The 17,722-nt window shown below is 41.0% G+C and overlaps 1 protein-coding gene and 1 long non-coding RNA gene across 11 annotated transcripts in view; one reads left to right on the top strand and one right to left on the bottom strand.

Moving 5' to 3' along the window:
- ZNF280D (zinc finger protein 280D) overlaps positions 1–9,268 on the bottom strand; it is a 101,319-nt gene extending 92,051 nt beyond the window's left edge. For 2 of the 9 annotated variants that reach the window (XM_037151115.2, XM_037151116.2), the window contains exon 1: positions 8,318–8,892. In XM_037151115.2, the coding sequence (XP_037007010.2) occupies positions 8,318–8,325 (8 nt within the window). In that variant the 5' untranslated portion in view covers positions 8,326–8,892. Of the gene's footprint in view, positions 1–8,317; positions 8,897–9,101 lie in introns of those variants that run through there. The other 7 variants (XM_037151107.2, XM_037151108.2, XM_037151111.2 and 4 more) reach the window with 6 other exon arrangements.
- A 25-nt stretch (positions 9,269–9,293) lies between these two features.
- Positions 9,294–17,722, top strand: part of LOC119053493 (uncharacterized) — a 34,175-nt gene continuing 25,746 nt past the window's right edge. For both annotated transcript variants that reach the window (XR_008392486.1, XR_005083306.2), the window contains exon 1: positions 9,294–9,663. This is a non-coding gene — a long non-coding RNA (uncharacterized LOC119053493). The remainder of the gene's footprint in view (positions 9,664–17,722) is intronic.

Here is a 17,722-nt window from a genome sequence, read left to right as displayed (position 1 = left end):
TACAGAAGTGAATGTGAGGGAATATGGTGAATACCTAAGTTCTCTATCTTCTCAATCTCTAAAGTTAGTTATTCAATGGAACAATCTAAGAAACCACATTTACACAATGGAATGCTATGTAGCAGAAAGAAAGAAAGACAGCATGGATGGAACTGGAGAGAATCATGCTAAGTGAAATAAACCAGGTGGAAAGAGAGATACCATTTGATCTCTCCTGTAAGTGGAACCTAATCAACAAAACAAACAAGTGAGCAAAATAGAACCAGAGACATGGAAATAGAGAACAAACTGACAGCGACCAGAGTGGAGAGGGGAGAAGGGGAAGGGTCAAGTAAAGGAACATTTATTAAAGAACCCATGGACAAAGATAATGAGGGAAGACTGAATGTGAGAGATGCAGGGGGTAGGGCAGGGGAGAGTAATGGGTAAAAAATGGGGAAAACTATAATTGAACAGCAATTTAAAAAATGAGAAAAACAGAAACCACATTAAAAAGTCAATCTTTGTTGTTTTTTTTCTCATCATAAATATAACATTTAATTGGGGGGTTGCACTCCTAATCAAGAAACTGGCAACACCAAAACCAGATATGATTAACTTAACATAAAAGAGAAAATACAAGACAAGAAATTAATATAATCACCTCAAATAGTGAAACTTTCTATTCAGAATAAATATAGCATACAAAAATAAAGTACAACTGGCCCTGGCTGGTGTGGCTCAGTGGATTGAGCATGGGCCTGTGAAGTGGAGGGTCACCGGTTTAATTACCGGTCGGGGCACATGCCTGGGTTGCAGGCCAGGTCCCCGGTGGGGGACACATAAGAGGCAACCACACATTGATGTTTCTCTCCCACTCTTTCTCCTTCCCTTCCCCTCTCTCTAAAAATAAATAAATAAAAATATTAAAAAAAAATAAAGTACAACTAACTCAAACTTAGTCTGAGTAGCATGCTAGCAGTAACAACTACTAAACCTTTAACAATTATACTTCCAAATCACACAGAGAAGAAAATAATACGTGTTGTATATTTGTTACCAATTAAGTCTGTATTGTGAAAGATGTAATAGTTACTGTTGTTTTCTTGTACGATGATATGAAATAAAACTAGCAAAATAATCTTCCTAAAAAAGGAAGCCTGTGCTTCAACAAACTGCTTAAATCTACAAGTCAATTTAAATCAGCACAGAATCATTAAAAACATCTAACTGGCCCTGGCTGGTGTAGCTCAGTGGACTGAGCACAGGCTGTGAACCAAAGGGTCACCAGTTCAATTCCCAGTCAGGGCACATACCTGGGTTGCGAGCCAGGTTCCCAGTGGGGGCCACGTGATAGGCAACCTCACATTGATGTTTCTCTCTTTCTCCCTCCCTCCCCCTCCCTCTAAAAATAAGTTAATAAAATCTTAAAAAAACAAACAAACATCTAACTAAAAGGAACCTTACTTCACAATAGGGTATGGGGTATCTCTCTGCACTACATCTAGGTAAAACTCTGCTGATCCTGATTCGGGCTGCAGACCTTTAACTCTAGTCAGTCAAAACTGAGCTGAGTGCAGCAGGGCAGACATTATTATTTTCTTCTGCACAGTATTCTGAAGGTATACATCTGAATATCCCAATAATTTCTATTGATGTTTACATACATGAAAGTTCACTGAAAAGAAGTAAAACTCAAAGAAGTAGTTTGACTCAGTGGCTTATATATCATTTTAACAAAGGAAAAGGGATTTAGGCTTTGATAGAAAAATCATAGGGAAGTAACTAGGAAATAGATGAGGAAACTAATGAAAGATAAGGGTTATTTTAGTTAGGTCTATTTATGCAAACTCATCTCATTATTAACTCTCCATCTTAGGTGATAAAGACTCTCTTCCTGCCCTGGCTGGTATACCTCAGTGGACTGAGTGCCAGCTGGTTCGATTTCCAGTCAGGGCACATGCCTGGGTTGCAGGCCAGGTCCCCAGTAGGGGACCCTAGAGAAGCAACCACACATTGATGTTTCTCTCCCTCTCTTTCTTCCTCTCTGAAAATGAATCAATAAGATCTTTAAAAACAAAGTAAAAGTGACAGAATAATATTAAAATTCTGTCAGAGATACAACTTGTGACCAATATTTTTAAGTTTAGAATTGGCTTACTGTTATCCAGGAAGAAATATTCCTTTGTTGGCAATAACAGGCAGAACAGGATAGAACTGTTAAATTTCACAAGTGCAGACTTTCGCCAAGATGGAGGCATAGGTGGAGATGCTGTGCCTTCTCTCACAACCAAGTTTAGAGACAACTAAATATTAGCAACAGAAAACAAAGCCAGAACACAGAAAATTGAACTTTTCAGAAGTCTGATAACAACAAATTCTTCAGCCTGACCGGTAAGAGGGGCGAAACCAGCAGCTGGCGGAGCGGGGTTGCACAGGAAAACTTGGTCAGACTGACTCGGGCACACGGAACCCAGGTGCAGGGTTGGACCTAGTAATCGATTCAGCGAGCGACCTCGGGGAAACAGCGAGGGAGCAGGGCTGTGGGTTGACTGTGGTCGCTCTTTCCTGCGCAGATTGCCAAGCGAGGGAGTGGGCGGTGAGACTACGGGACTGAGCAGGCCCCAGGGCGAGTGGCAGCACAGGGCGCTGCCATTTCCCTGCTCTGACCCCACCTCCACATACAGCGTCATAACCCAGCGACCTGAGTGGCCCCGCCCTGGTAAACCACCTAAGGCTCTGCTCCTCACCCAGCAGTGAGAAACAGCAGAGGAGGTCACCAGTTCCCCGCTCTGACCACACCCCCACATATAGCGTCACAACCCAGCAACCTGAGAGTCCAAGGCTCCGCTCCTCAGCTCCTCATACTTAAGGGGCGAGGACAGACCAAAAATGGCTCAAGAAGATCTCAAAGCCCCAGAGTCCATAGATCTAAGCGATGAAGAAATAGCAAAACTCTCAGACGCACAGTTTAAAACACTGATCATCAGGATCCTCACAGAACTGGTTGATTATAGCCACAAATTAGACAAACATATGAAGGCAAAACTAACTGAAATGAATGGAATTGCACAGGACACCAATAGTGATGGAAAGGAAACTGGGACTCAAATCAATGGAGTGGACCAGAAGAAAGCAAATAATGGCCAAACAGAAAAGAGTCAAGAAGCAAGAATTCAAAAAAATGAGGAGAGTCTTAGGAACCTCCAGGACATCTTTAAAGGCTCCAACCTCCTAATTATAGGGGTACCAGAAGGGGGAAAGGAACAGCCACCAGTGGAAAACTTATTTGAACAAATAATAAAGGAGAATTTCCCCAATCTGGCAAAGGAAATAGACTTCCAGGAAATCCAGGAAGCTCAGAAAGTCCCAAAGAAGTTGGACCCAAGAAGAAACACACCAAGGCACATCATCATTACATTAGCCAAGATTCAAATGAAGGAGAGAATCCTAGAAGCAGCAAGAGATAAGGGAACAGTCACCTACAAAGGAGTTCCTATCAGACTGTCAGCAGATTTCTCAAAAGACACCTTCCAGGCAAGAAGGGGCTGGAAAGAAGTATTCCAAGTCATGAAATCCAAAGACCTACAACCAAGATTGCTCTATCCAGCAAAACTTTCATTTAGAATGGAAGGGCAGATAAAGTGCTTCTCAGATAAGATCAAATTCAAGGAGTTCATCATCACCAAGCCCTTATTATATGAAATGTTAAAGGGACTTACCTAAGAAAAAGAAGTTAAAAAAACATGAACAGTGAAAGGACAGCAAACTCACAGTTATTAACAACCACACCTAAAACAAAAGCAAACTAAAAGGACAGCTAGATCAGGAGCAGAAACATAGAAATGAAGATCTCAAGGAGGGTTAGCAATAGTGGAGTGGGAGGAGGAGAAGGGGAGAGAAGGTAGAGAAAATAAGTAGCATAGACAGTAGATAGAAAATAGATGGGGGGGCAAGAATAGTATGGGAAATATAGAATCTAAAGAACTTGAGACACATGTTCATAAACTAAAGGGGGGGTAATGGTGGGGACGGGGGTGTGAAGGGTGGAGGGGAATGAAGGTGGGAATAGAACAACTGTAATGGCATAATCAATAAAAAAAGAAAAAAAAATCTCACAAGTGGAAAGCAAAATAAGTCAATTGTGCATAATATTTCAAACATATTTGATGATTCTTACTGTTCTAAGAAAAACTAGTTAGTCTTCTCAATGCATTCTCAAACATCAGTTAATTTTAAAACTCTGAATAAATTAACTGTAAGAGTTGTAATATAAAAAAGACTAAAGGAGGTAGATACACTCAGTAAAAAAGTCATAACCTATACTTGCAAAAAATGACTTGAAGATGATGGACCATGAATGATATTAGTTGCAAAAATGCTTTTCATTGTATGGGGAAAGCTTCAATGACAAAACTGTAAGTTACCAAGTAGACTATTCCTCTTACTATTAATTAAAGAACTTACAGGAACTAATTAGAGAATTTTGTCCTACCTTCTAAACATAATGTTCTTTTGCACAGGTCTAAAAGTAGGAAAGATAAAGCAAGATGTTCTTTGTGTGGATACAAAAGTTTCATTTTCTTAAAAAAAAAGTACTACATTGTAATAAGAATGCTTGCCAAGAGCATTCAAATGTGACATATATTCATTGTAAGAGAGGTATGTAATTAGATGATGCTTTTTTTTGCATTTTTCTAAGCATATTCTTATTAAAATTTCTAATAAGGTGTCTGACATTATCCCTTTATACTTCTGTATATCATATAAAATTATAGAAAATAATTTAAAATGTTAAAAAATAAAATAGTTCCTTTCATTATAGATGATAAAAGGCAATAACTATTTTTCATGGTATTCTGAATGTTAAAAGAATCCTTAAAAAGAAAATTGCTTTGTAGAAATAAATAAAAATTCTAAACAAACATTTTTGGTAGTTAAATTGTCATTTATATATTTTTAAAAAACTTAACTGAAAACTCAAATATTTTTGAGTCCTCTGAAGCAGGAAAAGATAAATTGTTTGGGGTAATATATTTAATTAAATATTTATTTAATGTAATAAGTATTAATTTATTTAATATTTATTTTTAAATATATTAAATATTTTTCATCTTTCCAAAGTTATTTTTGAAATAACAAGTTATGTCATCAATAATATCTAATTTCCTATCACCTAAAACTCTGGTTTACCTTATACTTACAAAAATTGCTTTTCCATTTAGGTACATCCCCTGCCCAATTCATACAGAAAAAACAACAACAACAAACAATCTTGGTATGATTCTAAATGTTCTCTTGAATAAAGAAAACAAGTAAATGTGGGAGAGGAAGGCACAAATTTATTTATTCCTTTCCTTTGCCCTCCTCTCCCCTACTAGCACTGCCAATGCTGAGCAGTAAAACACTGGACCAAAGAAGCAGGACTGGATTACATAGCCTAACTGGAAAAGAATGGATTGAAGTGGGAATGTTGAGATTTGTGGCCCTCCAACACCCAACTACCTCAGAACTTTTCTATTTATTCCAGCTCACTATTTATTTGTATAAGGATGCTAAGCAGATTTTCAAAGACCATCTTTCTGACATCTATTTTCTGCTTCTTCTCCCCTAACTATCCCAGGCTCTGATGCAACATTCCAAGATCCCCAAACTTCATGTTACTCCTATCCTCCAAATTTGCTCCCCTCCTTTACCCTGAAACACCCATTTCAAAAGGACTGCTCCCAATATGTCATATCAGATTACTGCAGATAAATTCATACCAAATAGAAAGGATAAAATATTACCCCATAGATTACAATGCTCCTTGACTTACAATGAGGTTACATCCCAAATTGAAAAATACCCTAACCAGAGGTATCCAACCTTTTGGCATCTCTGTGCCACACCGAAAGAAGAGATGTCTTGGGCCACACATTAAATATAATTGCAACATGTATCACAAAAAAATCTCATAATGTTTCAAGTAAATTTGTGATTTTGTGTTGGGCCAAATTCACAGCCATCTGGGCTGCATGTGGCCTGCCAGCCACAGGCTGGACATCCCTGTGCCTAAGTCAAAAATGAATTTAGTACACCTAATCTACCAAACATACTAGTTTAGCCTAGCTTACCTTAAATGTGGCTTGGAACACTCATGCCACTAGGCTATCTGCCAAAAGGCCCTAACATCACCTAATACATCACAAGTTAGGAGATATAACTATGTTGCGAGTTATACTTGTTTCCACAAACTAAAAAGGACTGCTAACCACAAATTAAGAGGGCAGAGAACAAAGACCAAAATGGTGACAGGACACTGTGTGCAAAAGGACTGAAGTGCAACACAGTAACTATGTGTATCTGAAAGAATTAAATCACTCTCACACCACACCCTCTAAGAATAGAAGGCTCTCTACCAGTGGGGGAGAGATGCCGTTAGAGCATAAGCTCACCCTTCTCAATTCCATGATCACATCAAGTTCCTGCTCTGCTTTGTGAAACTCCGTCTCCTACTGATGTGAACTAAACCTTGGTTTAAGTACCTGACTTAGAAGGGTCTGCAACACAATCACCTAGAGTTGGGCAAAACCATTCGGCTGCCACAATCCAGCATCATGAGAAAATATCAAACCGTCTATCACTAACCCAAGAAAAGATCAAAATTTAAATTCAAAGTACAGTTTCTACTGAACGTATACTGCTTTTGAACTATAGTAAAGTTGAAAAATCATTTTCTTGAACCACCCTAGGTCAGGGACCAACTGTACTTGCTAACTGCAAAAGGAAAATCCTTACGATGAAGAGGCTATCATCACCGCCTTATCCAACAGATCAAATTTAAGATTCCTAATAGGATAACCCCACTTTACACACCTTCTGATATATAATGTAAAATACACTGTATGATGTAGATAAACCCAAAGAGAAGGAAACTGTCAAAAAAAAAAAAACAAACCCAGAATGTAGATTCTTTTTTTTAATCCTCACCTGAGACTTTTTTAAAATTGATTCTGGGGAGAGGAGGGGAAAGGGAAAGAGAAATATCGATGTTAGGGAGCGACATCATTCAGCCGTCTCCTGTACTGCCCCAACTGTGCCCCAACCGGGAATGGAATTGGCAACCTGGTTATGCCCTGATGGGGAATCAAACCCACAACCTTTTGATGCTCCAACCAACTAACCCACCAGACCAGGGACAGAATGTAGGTTATTCTACAAGATCACTGGCCTAGTGTCTTCAAAAGGTCAATGTTGTCACACACAAAAAAAGTTGGGTACACCACTAAATTAAAAAAAATTAAAAGAAACTAACACAAACAAATGTAATGCATGATTGGATACTGGTTCCAAAATAAACGATTAAAAAGGACATCTGGGGGACCACAAGAAAAGTGTGAATATAGATTGTACGAATTCTTAACTTTAAGCATGATTATGGTACTGCAGTTATACGGAAAACTGGCCTTAATATTATAATATACATACTGACATACACAGTATACTTAGGTATGAACTGTCATAGTATCTTCAATAGACTCTGAGAATGTTCACTTTAAGAGAATGTGAAACAGGTAGAAAAGGCAAAATGGTAACAACCATTAACATTATGCGCTATTCAACTTTTCGACGTTTGGGAAAAAACTAACATGAAAAATAAAAATAGGTTGAAAGGTTCAGAAATGAATTCTTAAAAATAACGATGTAAAAGAAGTAAGGGGCAAGGGTGGTGTATCTTAAATTCGGGAGGGAAGCCTCCTTGCTTCTTCCCCACACCCACCACACTCTCTTAAAAACACAACATAATGTAGCGAACTGAGCACTGAATGCAGACTCTGAAGATCTAAGGCTCCAGAAATGGCTCGATCACGGCCCGGCCATAACCTCAGTAAAGAACTTTCCCCAGGCTCTTCCCTCACTTTCACAAAGACCACTGCAAAAGCGGTTTTGCGGTACAAATCCACGGGTATCGATGGCAAATAAAAAAACAAAATACAACTGTGAGAGGGTTTGCACTGATGTTTTAGAACATCCAAAGCACACGGCCCTCGGTTCTGCAAACCAGGGCCTTCCACCCGCGCGGTTGCTGGGAGACGCCGGAGTCAGCAGCGACGCCCCGACGCAGGGCACCTTACAAACGCCCAGAGGCGGCTTAGGTACTTCGAAACTCTCCTCCTCTGCCTCGGTGTTCTGTTTAATGGCACTAAAAGACATGACATTCTTAAGACCCAGTCCAAACCTGAAAACCATAAATAAATAAATATATAAATCCTAAGTACGCAGAATTTTCAAAGAACTCTTCGCCAGGAGAACCCCGTGAACGAAGGTTTCCAAGGGCTCACAGAAGCGGACTCACTTTGACATTTCTCCTCTAGCAGATTTTTCTTTACAGCGTTAAAACTTGAGGCAAGGAGAGCAGGATAAAACCTCCAAGTGAGATCATTCTTTCCGTCTCACTAAATGAAGCCTGAAAGCTCCGTTCGAAAACTGTCTCCCCGTCCACGTTTCCCCTCAAGGCCGTGCCTCTGGAGACAATAAAGCGGAACGAGTAGAACAGAGCAGGGAAGTCCCTCTGACGGGACAAGGGTGTGCGCCCGCCGGGGCTGGTCACCTGGGCCGGGGGCCCTGGGCTCTGCGCTCTCCCCCGCCTGAGAGTCCGGAACCGCCAGTGGTCTCTGCCTACCACGGAGGAGACTCCGGACAGAGCTGTTGTGAGAGGAGCACGGTCTCCGCCAAACATCTGCACAAAATGTACGGGAAGACCAAAGGGAGATGGCTCCAGAGACAAAAGCCAAAGCATGCTGAGGGTCACAGGCGCAGAGGCCTTGGGCAGTGAGGAGGAGAAGGGCGGTGGAAAAGACGCAGGAGCAGGCGACAGGCGGGCTGTGCGGCCCGGCCGCAGCCGGGAGCTGGCGGCCGCGTCAAGGCGCGATCCCTCCCACGCCAAGGCCAGCGCAAGATGGCGGGCACACCGCCGCCGCCTAGCAGCTGGTCCCCTCCCCCGCTCCCCGGGCGCTCTTGGCGACCCGCGCCGGCCTCAACAGCCCCAGCCCAGCGCCCCCGGAATGAGGCGGCGCAGGCCGCGCGGGAGGGCCTCTGCCTGCTGCAGCGCGGGGCGGGTGGGGGCGGGGGGCGCTTACCGTGAACGGAGCGGATCGGCCTGACTGGGGCCCTGAGGAGGAGGAGAAAGAGGAGGAGGAAAAGGAGGAGCAGGAAAACCTACACCGCAGCAACGGTGGAGGCTCCCATTGCAGACCAGGCAGCTGAGCAGAGGGAAGAGGGGTGGGGGCGGGGGATGCTCCTGTAGCCCGCGCACTGCTTCCTGGGTAGAATCCGGGTCAGTCCCCGTATCTCCGGGCTCCCTTTCTTCCCGCGGACCCTGGGAGTCGGATTGGGCATGTGCTACTTTTCGCAGGCCGTCGAATGCTGCGGAGCCCAGCCACTCACCCGCAGCAAGGGCCCGGGCCAGGTTCTGCGCGATTGTGCGACTGTGCGTGCTTACCTGGCTGATCTGCAGCAGCCCAGGGCAGCAATACTCAAATCCGGGATCTACGGGCTGCACGGAATCCGAAGGCTTGAACCTGAGTTGCAGGGCTTTGCTATGTGAAATAGCTAGTTCGCAGGTGTGGAAGGTAAGAAGGTCTTTGGAAGAAAGACACCACTGAAGTGGAACACTGTGCGTTAGGCGGGAAGAGAAACTAGGTAAGAAGAAGCAGTAAGGTTCTTTTAATAATTTGCTAGTTTTTCCAAGTTTGTTTCAAACAGACGATTTTGCCCGTGTTTCCTTTAATTCTTGACTGCCATAGGGTGCCTGTAATAATGACAACAATAAAGTTAAGATAAATGCGATTACAATGACACTTGTCCGGATACTGCTTGCATAAATGCTTATATAAACACTGTATTCTGACCTGTAAGGAAAGGTTCCTCTTCCAGTTGTCCTCACAATATCAATGGCAATAATGGTCCAGCTCTCAAAAGTGATCTGGATTTGAAATCTTGCCTTTTGTTAGATTCTTAACACACCTACCATCACTGCACACAGCATTCAGTCACTGAATTGCGCCATTATTCCTGCCTATTGGAATTAGTTTCTTATTCCCCATTCTGACTGCTCCAAGCTCTTCTCCGTTGTTCATCGTTATAGTTGCTTCCTTACTGATTACCACTCCCAGATCAATCTTCCCCAAAGGCCACTTTCATTACCCCTAGAGGCCTGGCATGGCTACAAATAACCATGACCTCTTTTCCCAGCTGGGCCAAGGATGGTCCACGCAGCTTTCCCTTTCTGGCTTGCCTTGAAAATAAGTTTTATAGCAAAAGACAGAGAAAATCAAAATAACAAACATGGAAAGCTAAACATTCAAAAATGTTGGTGCATTCTTAAGTCATTATATTTCAGATGTAACTCCCAATGGTTAGCAAAGCCTATGAGTATGAAAGTAAATTTAAGATTTCACACTGTGTTTTGGAGTCTGGTCATCAGTTTGCAGAGACAGAAACTTGAAGTAATTAGCCCCCAGAGCTAGTTTAAATCCAGGGGTATGATTCATTCATGCTGCCAAAGTTACTAGAGACCAATAAATAAACCCAAATTCCAATTTATTCCTTTTTTTTCCATGAAAAAACATAACCGCCATGAAGACCAGAAAACTCTGGTCAACACATTTGCACTCAAAAGGACCATTTACCTGAGAAGCCAAATTATAAAGGATGCCTGCTGAGTATGAAATCAACACACAGGAAATAATTTGGATGATTTATTTGACTACCCTATCCTTAAGCTTCCTCCCTTGTCTTCTAGAACACAACTCTCTTGGTTCTCTTGCCTTACCATCCACACCTTCCCATCATTTTTCAGAGCTTCTTGCCTCTGATTTGTATTGCCTGGCCCTTTCCATTCCTTCCTCACTGTCTGAGTCCCCTCATAGTATTCATTCTCCTTGAGATCATGTTCCACTGTTCCCTGACTAAAATTGATATAGGTTATTTCCCAGCTTTCATACCACAACTTCTGTTTTGTTCACTCATGCAATTTGGGTGGAATAATCACCCTGAACTCCCAAGAATGATCCCACTAAAGCAATAAGAAATCACCCCTTCTTCCCTTTGAACCAGTTTTTGTTTCAGAAGCCAATCAGAGTGAAGCACAGGATTTTTGCTTGTGGGCAAAAGTGAAGTTCTTTCTTTCTCTGGATGATATGGTGTTCAAATGTAAATACTGGAAGAGCTACATCTTTTTTCTTTTCTGCTAAGGAGAGCCAACTGAGAATAAGACTAACATGTGGCAGAGAAAGAGCTGAGTAAATCAATCATAGGGAAAGAAAGTCAATCCCTGAGAACATAAACTCAAGGGATTGACTTTCCAATCAAAATCAAACCTGAACCCATGCTACCTTTAGACCTCCATTATATGAGCCAATAAATTCACTCACTGTTTAAGCTGAAGGAGTCCAGAATAAGCCACTATAGCATAAAAATTATTTTTAGCTGAAGGCATTTGAATCCCTGAAATCTCTCATCTGCCTTAGAGGCAGAGCCTCCCCACCCAAGAAAAGGTGGGGAGCACAGGGCAGGTTGGGCTGGGATGGGAGAAATAGACAGAAAACTGTACTTGAAAAATAAGTAAATAAAAAAAAACCCACACACCTCAATTATCCTAAATCTCCTAGGGAACAACCAGGAAAGATTGATTCTTACCTCTAGAGATAAGGAGAATTGTCACCACACTTAAGCAGACATTATCACAAAACTTATCATACCTCCAATTTATTCTAAGGGCATATTTATTTTTCCTAAAAGTTACTCGTTTTCCCATAAGTGCCCTCTTTCCCCCTAATGCTTTTTTTTCAGTGTCCTTTTATTTCCCTTCCCCTTTCACCTGTGGAAAGGATATAGAAGCCACAGATTCTAGTCACCCCTGCGAGTCACATTTCTTTATGAACTCCCCTATATAGTATGTGATTCAAATATCTTTTCTCTTGCTAGTCTGTCTTTTGTCAGTTTAATTCACAGGCCCCCCAAAACTGTATCTAAGAAGGTAGAGAAAAAGATTTTCCCTCCTGACAAAGGCGGTTTGAGTTGGGTTTTCTGTCACCTGCAATTGAAAGCAATTGTGATGGAGACAAGGGTAAATATTCACCATCTTATTTTCTTTTTATGTGCTCAGGAAACCCACATTTCCTAGCTTCCTTACTTTTACATCAGGCCATGTTGCCATTTGAGGCCAGTGGAATGCAGAGAGAAGCAGTGATTGCCCAATCTAAGCCTGATCCTTAAAATTTCCAGTGATGTATAGTTCCTTTTTGGTGTGTACATATGAGTCTGCCAAACACAGAAAACTCTCAGGAGCTAAAGGATGGCAGCACCATGAGACATGAGAGCGGGGGTTTGGGGGGAAGTGGAGAGGGGTAAATGCAGACAACTGTACTTGAACAATAATAAAACAATTTTTAAAAAAAGGACCCTGGGGTTCTTAATAATGGTATGTACATATCCTCCACACTCATTGGACTGGTGAGAGGAAAATATAAACCTTTATTGGGTTATAACACTGAGTTTGAGGGTTGTTATGTCAATGTAAGAAACGTCCAAACCTGTAGAGAATTTTTATAAACTTATTTGAGCCAACCTGACCAATGGGGAGCAAGAGCTCAAATACTCCAGAGAAAAACAGTTTTGCAGCTTCTTTTATGCATTTGAAATTTAGAAGGCAACTATGGAGATGGGAAAACACAAGGCAAGACTTGAATTATAAGATAGTTAACATGATTATGTGCTTTCTTTGGGGTGATTATTTCAAAGGTGTGTTAACCCAAATCCACAGAAACAATGCAGAGGGCTTGTTTAAGGCAAAGATGAACCTTTTACTAAGTAAGTTATGTGCCTAGAGCATGACCACCTACCATGACCTGCCCAGTTAGGAATTTATGATCAGGTTGTGCTGTGAGGTCATTTTCCTTTTTTCATCCACTGTTACAATAGCTACAATCACTAACCCTAATTAATAATAGAAGTAGTGGACTATTATAACAAAAAATCTAAAATATATGGCATTGGTTTAACACAGCAGTCATGTAGGAATTAAGGAAACATAGTAGGCGGGATAACTGAAGATTCATATTCAAATCAAATTGAAGATTTGACTATACTGTTGCCTATAATACATTAGAAGGCAGATCAGTACAAGTACATAATTTGTATTTTTAAGAGAAGGGAAGAATTCAGAAAGCAATATTAACAGTGGGTATTGGTGATTTTTTTATGTGATTAGCAAGGTATTACCAGAAAGATTAGCATAGAATAAAATTAACTGGTTTACAAAAAGAATGAAAAGGAAATAGAGAAAGTCGCACATTTGGTGGCTTTGCAGTGTTAGAAAACACATTACTTCCAAAGAGGAAGAGAAAAGGCTTTGAGGGGGAAAAAAAAAGCCCAAGTAGGACCCTGGCCAGGTGGCTCAGTTGGTTGAAGAGTCATCCTGTACAGCAAAAGGTTACAGGTTCAATCCCTAGTAAGAGTGCATACAGGAGGCAACCGATCAATGTTCCTCTCTCAGATCAATGTTTCTCTCTCTCTCTCCCTCCCTTCCTTTTTCTCTAAAAATCAATGTAAAAACCATATCCTCAGGTGAGGATTTTTTAAAAAAAGCCCTAGTAGGACTTGAACAAACTGACTCTGCCGTTAGGAAAAGATCAGATTACAAATGTATCAAGTAGCCTCAAAGTAGCAGCTATCATTTCCCGCCCCCAGCTTTATTGAGCTATGACTAGCCAATAAATTTGTATACACTTAAAGTATGCACCTTGATGATTTGATGTACATATCCACTGTCAAATGACTACCACAATCAAGTTAATCATTTCACATACGGTAGTTAGTGTGTGAGTCCTTGTCTGTCTGTGTGTTGTGAGAAAGCTTAAAATCTACTCTTAGCAAATTTCAAATATACAGTACAGTATTATGCCTCAGATACTCAGAACTTAGCCATCTTACAATTGAAAGCTTGTACCCTTTGACCAGCGTATCCCCAAAGTAGCAGCTGTTAAATTGAGAGAGATTTGGTAGAGAAAGTAGAGAAATAAAGCAGCTTTTAGCACTATATCTGCAGAGGGAATATTGTTGGTGCTTCAACCATTACTGTTGGCTATTTTTACAACTTTTTTTCGGTGCTCCTGTTGCACCAAATTTTACTCTGATTTTACATCCAAGAACCAGGATGTGCAGCTCTTTTTCAGAGGACTATACACTTAGGCTAGTGGAGCCACTTTGCCAGCCTTCACAGATACTGGAAGTATCTGGGAATTTATTATACATGCCCTTAGGGCCAGCTTTTAACCAAGGACTGATAAATGCAGGAGTGTGACAGTCCTAATTCCCCTGACTTAAGTGAGAACAACTATGAGGCATAATTTACACTGCAGAATTCCCCTACAGGGTCAGGCTGAAACTACCCTCTGGCTTCTGTCTAAAGTCGTACGTGAGCTTATGTGAATATTAAGCTATTTCCCCAGCTCCAAAGCCACCCTTCATAACTCAGCTTTGTGATGCTTATGTCTGGGAATCTTCAAACCAATTTTTTGTTTTGCCAGCTGCTCCCTGTTCTGTTCCACTAATAGAGAATACTAAAGGGAAACTGCAAGGCTGAAAGAGGGAAAAAGGATCGCTCCTTCCTGTTTACTTCTAGTTGGTTTATGTTCTTAATGAGGAATAGTGAAGACATAAAATGAAGTCACTGTAATAAATCTGCTGAATTACTAAAATCAAGTAAGTTGAGGCATGAGGAAATAATTCCATTCTTGTTTTAACTAGCCTGGAAACTTAAACTTTTGAACCTTCCAGTCCTGTGTCAATGCCTGGGTATGCATCAAACCTCCCCTAAAGAACCAAGGAAAGAAGGGTCAGATACCCAGACCGCTGGTCGTATAGAGGATTGCCACCTTGGACCAATCCAGAGGCTCAATATGCAGAACTGATTTATCTAAAGAATATACTTTTTACTATAAGTAACTTAGCTTTTTTTTCTTCTTTAGAACACTCTAGGTATTGTCTCGTTATGTTTACAGTTTTCAAAATCTAAAGCTACTTGCTTTCCCACCTCTGTTGTAGTTAGGAATATGCACGTGATCTACGAGCTACCAATAAGACACATCTATATCACATTATGAATTAGAAAGTAATGGCATGAAAAAAAACTCAGGTTTGTTTGTTTGTTGCATAACTTTGAGAATGCATGGCAGTAGAGAAGGCACCTTAACCAGTTTCTAGAGTCAGCAGTGCCAGTAGTTGTAGCAATATTAATTGAACAGCGCTTGGGGTACTGCCGCCCGCTGCCGCCCTCTAGGCAAAAATTTCAGAGGCAAAGGTGTGGTGAAAAAGGAAAGGGATCTTTATTCAAAAGCAGTTACTTAACTCTATCAAGTCACAGTTTTAATCACTAAGCCCATCAATTAAGGCTACACTCTAACGCCTGAATTCTCCTATCTTTTCCCTGTTATTTTTCAGTTACCTTGTTTCTATAGGGTTAGTGTACACACTAAAAACAACATAATATACAAAAACTACACAATTTGGGAAGAATGGCAGGCTTCTGTCTCAGAGCCTGTTCCCTCGAGAACACCCAAAAAGTAAACCTGCAACCCTCTGCCAGGCCAGACCAGTCTAGGTTGTGTCCAGAGTTCCTTTCCATCCAAAGTACCATCCGTTGGGAAATACAGGCAACTGTAGCATGATCATCTAGGCGTCCTCGAGGAAGAAGAGCCTGAGAGCCAGAGCCGGAGCCGGAGCCGGAGCGGGAGCGCTGGTCCTGAGCAAGAGAGCCTGCCCTCTTTTTATTTCTATTAGCTCTGGAGGCATTCAGCTTCTCAGCCAATCCTATCCTAGACTGCCCACAATTGCCTCAGCAAACCCCTCTTGTGGCCCCTCCCTACTTCATCCCCCCTAGTGATCTGAGTTATTTTAATCAGATCTCTGTGATATAAGCAACAGTGGTGAGAGCAGTTTGAGTTTGGGGTGACACTACTGGCGGTAACAACAGTGTCCTGTCTAGCCTAGTTCTGCGTGATTTTGGAATTTATTCCTGACTGCATGGTCTCTAAGATTGTTTTTTAAGACTTCCAAGAGATTTCATGGGCTAACCAGGAGCTCCTAAATAAATTTATTTTCTGGTTGAATAAGCCAGAGTCTGTTTCTATTGCTCACAACCAAGAATTTTGATTTACCAAGTATAATATTCTCCTTTCTCTCTCCCATTGCGCTTGACGTGTGAGTTTGGGTTATTGTTCAGCAAATATTTCCTCCTATATATTCCAAGTATACTTTCCTGCCCTATTCATGTTGGGCTTGATAAGTTTAGCTTTAGCCAATGGGATGCGAACATTTGTAATTCAAATAGAGGCTTAAAATACGTGTGACAGTTTGAGCTTTCTCTCCTGTACTCCACTGATGAGTAAAGCACACCCCAGGTGGCTGGTGATTATTCAGCCTGGGCCCCAGAGTGAGACATAAGAAGCAAACCACATACTTCAAGCAGCCACTGACTCAAAGACAAGGGACACCTGGAGCCACCCTGAACCTGATCTTCATTGTCAAGCTTAGAACCTGGAGCCTAGAGTCTCCTACAGAGCTATGAACAAGGGAATAAGCTTACTATTTTAAGTCGTTGCATTCCTTTTCATTTTTTAAAATTGAGGTGGAATTGACATAAAACATTATATTAGTTACAGATGTATAATGATTAAACACTTGTATATATTGTAAAATGACCACTACAATAGGTCTAGTTAACATCTGTCATTATAAATATTTATAAAAGTTGTTTTCTTGTGATGAGAACTTTTGAGATTTATTCTCTTAGCAACTTTCATAGAAGTAATACAGTATTATTTGCTATAGTCACTATCTGTACATTTTACCCTCATAACTTATTTACTTTATAACTGGAAGTTTGTACCTTTTGAGCCCCTATACCCATCATGCTCCACATCCTGCCTCTGCCAACCACCAATCTGTTCTGTATGACTTTGGTTTATTTTAGATTTCACATGATCAGTGAGATAATACAGTGTTTGTTACTCTCCTTCTGATTTATTTCACTTATCATTATGCCCTCAAGTGTCATCCCTGTTATCATAATCATTCCTTTTTATGTCTAAATAATATTCTATTCTATATATGTATAATATGTATAATTTTTATTTAAAAATATAAATACAATGTCTTTTTTATTCATCTGACAATGGACACTTAGGTTGTTTCCATTTCTTGGCTCGTGTCAGTAATGCTGTAATAAACATGGGTATGCATATATCTTCTTTGAGTTAGTGTTTTTGTTATCTTTGAATAGGTACCCAGAAGTAGAATTTCTGGGTCATATGGTAGTTATATTTCTAATTTTTAAAAAATATTTTATTTATTTATTTTTAGAGAGAGGAGAAGGGAAGGAGAAAGAGTGGGAGAGAAACATCAATGTGTGGTTGCCTCTCATGTGTCCCCTACTGGGGACCTGGCCTGCAACCCAGGCATGTGCCCTGGCTGGGAATCAAACCAGCGACCCTTGGCTTCACAGGCCCGTGCTCAATCCACTGAGCTACACCAGCCAGGGCTAGTTGTAAATTTGAGGAGCTTACATACTGTTTTCCATAGTGGCTGCACCAATTTACACCCCCACCTAGTGCCCAAGGGTTCCCTTTTCTCCACATCCTCAACATCACCTACTTCTTGTTTATTTGACACTAGCCATTGTGACATGTGTGAGGTGATA

The sequence above is a fragment of the Artibeus jamaicensis genome, unplaced genomic scaffold (genome assembly GCF_021234435.1).
Source record: "Artibeus jamaicensis isolate MK-2021 breed Jamaican fruit bat unplaced genomic scaffold, CSHL_Jam_final contig_548, whole genome shotgun sequence".
In the NCBI taxonomy this organism is placed as follows: Eukaryota; Metazoa; Chordata; class Mammalia; order Chiroptera; family Phyllostomidae; genus Artibeus; species Artibeus jamaicensis.
Note: the sequence above shows the minus strand (reverse complement) of the source record. Positions and strands in the feature narration are given on the sequence as shown.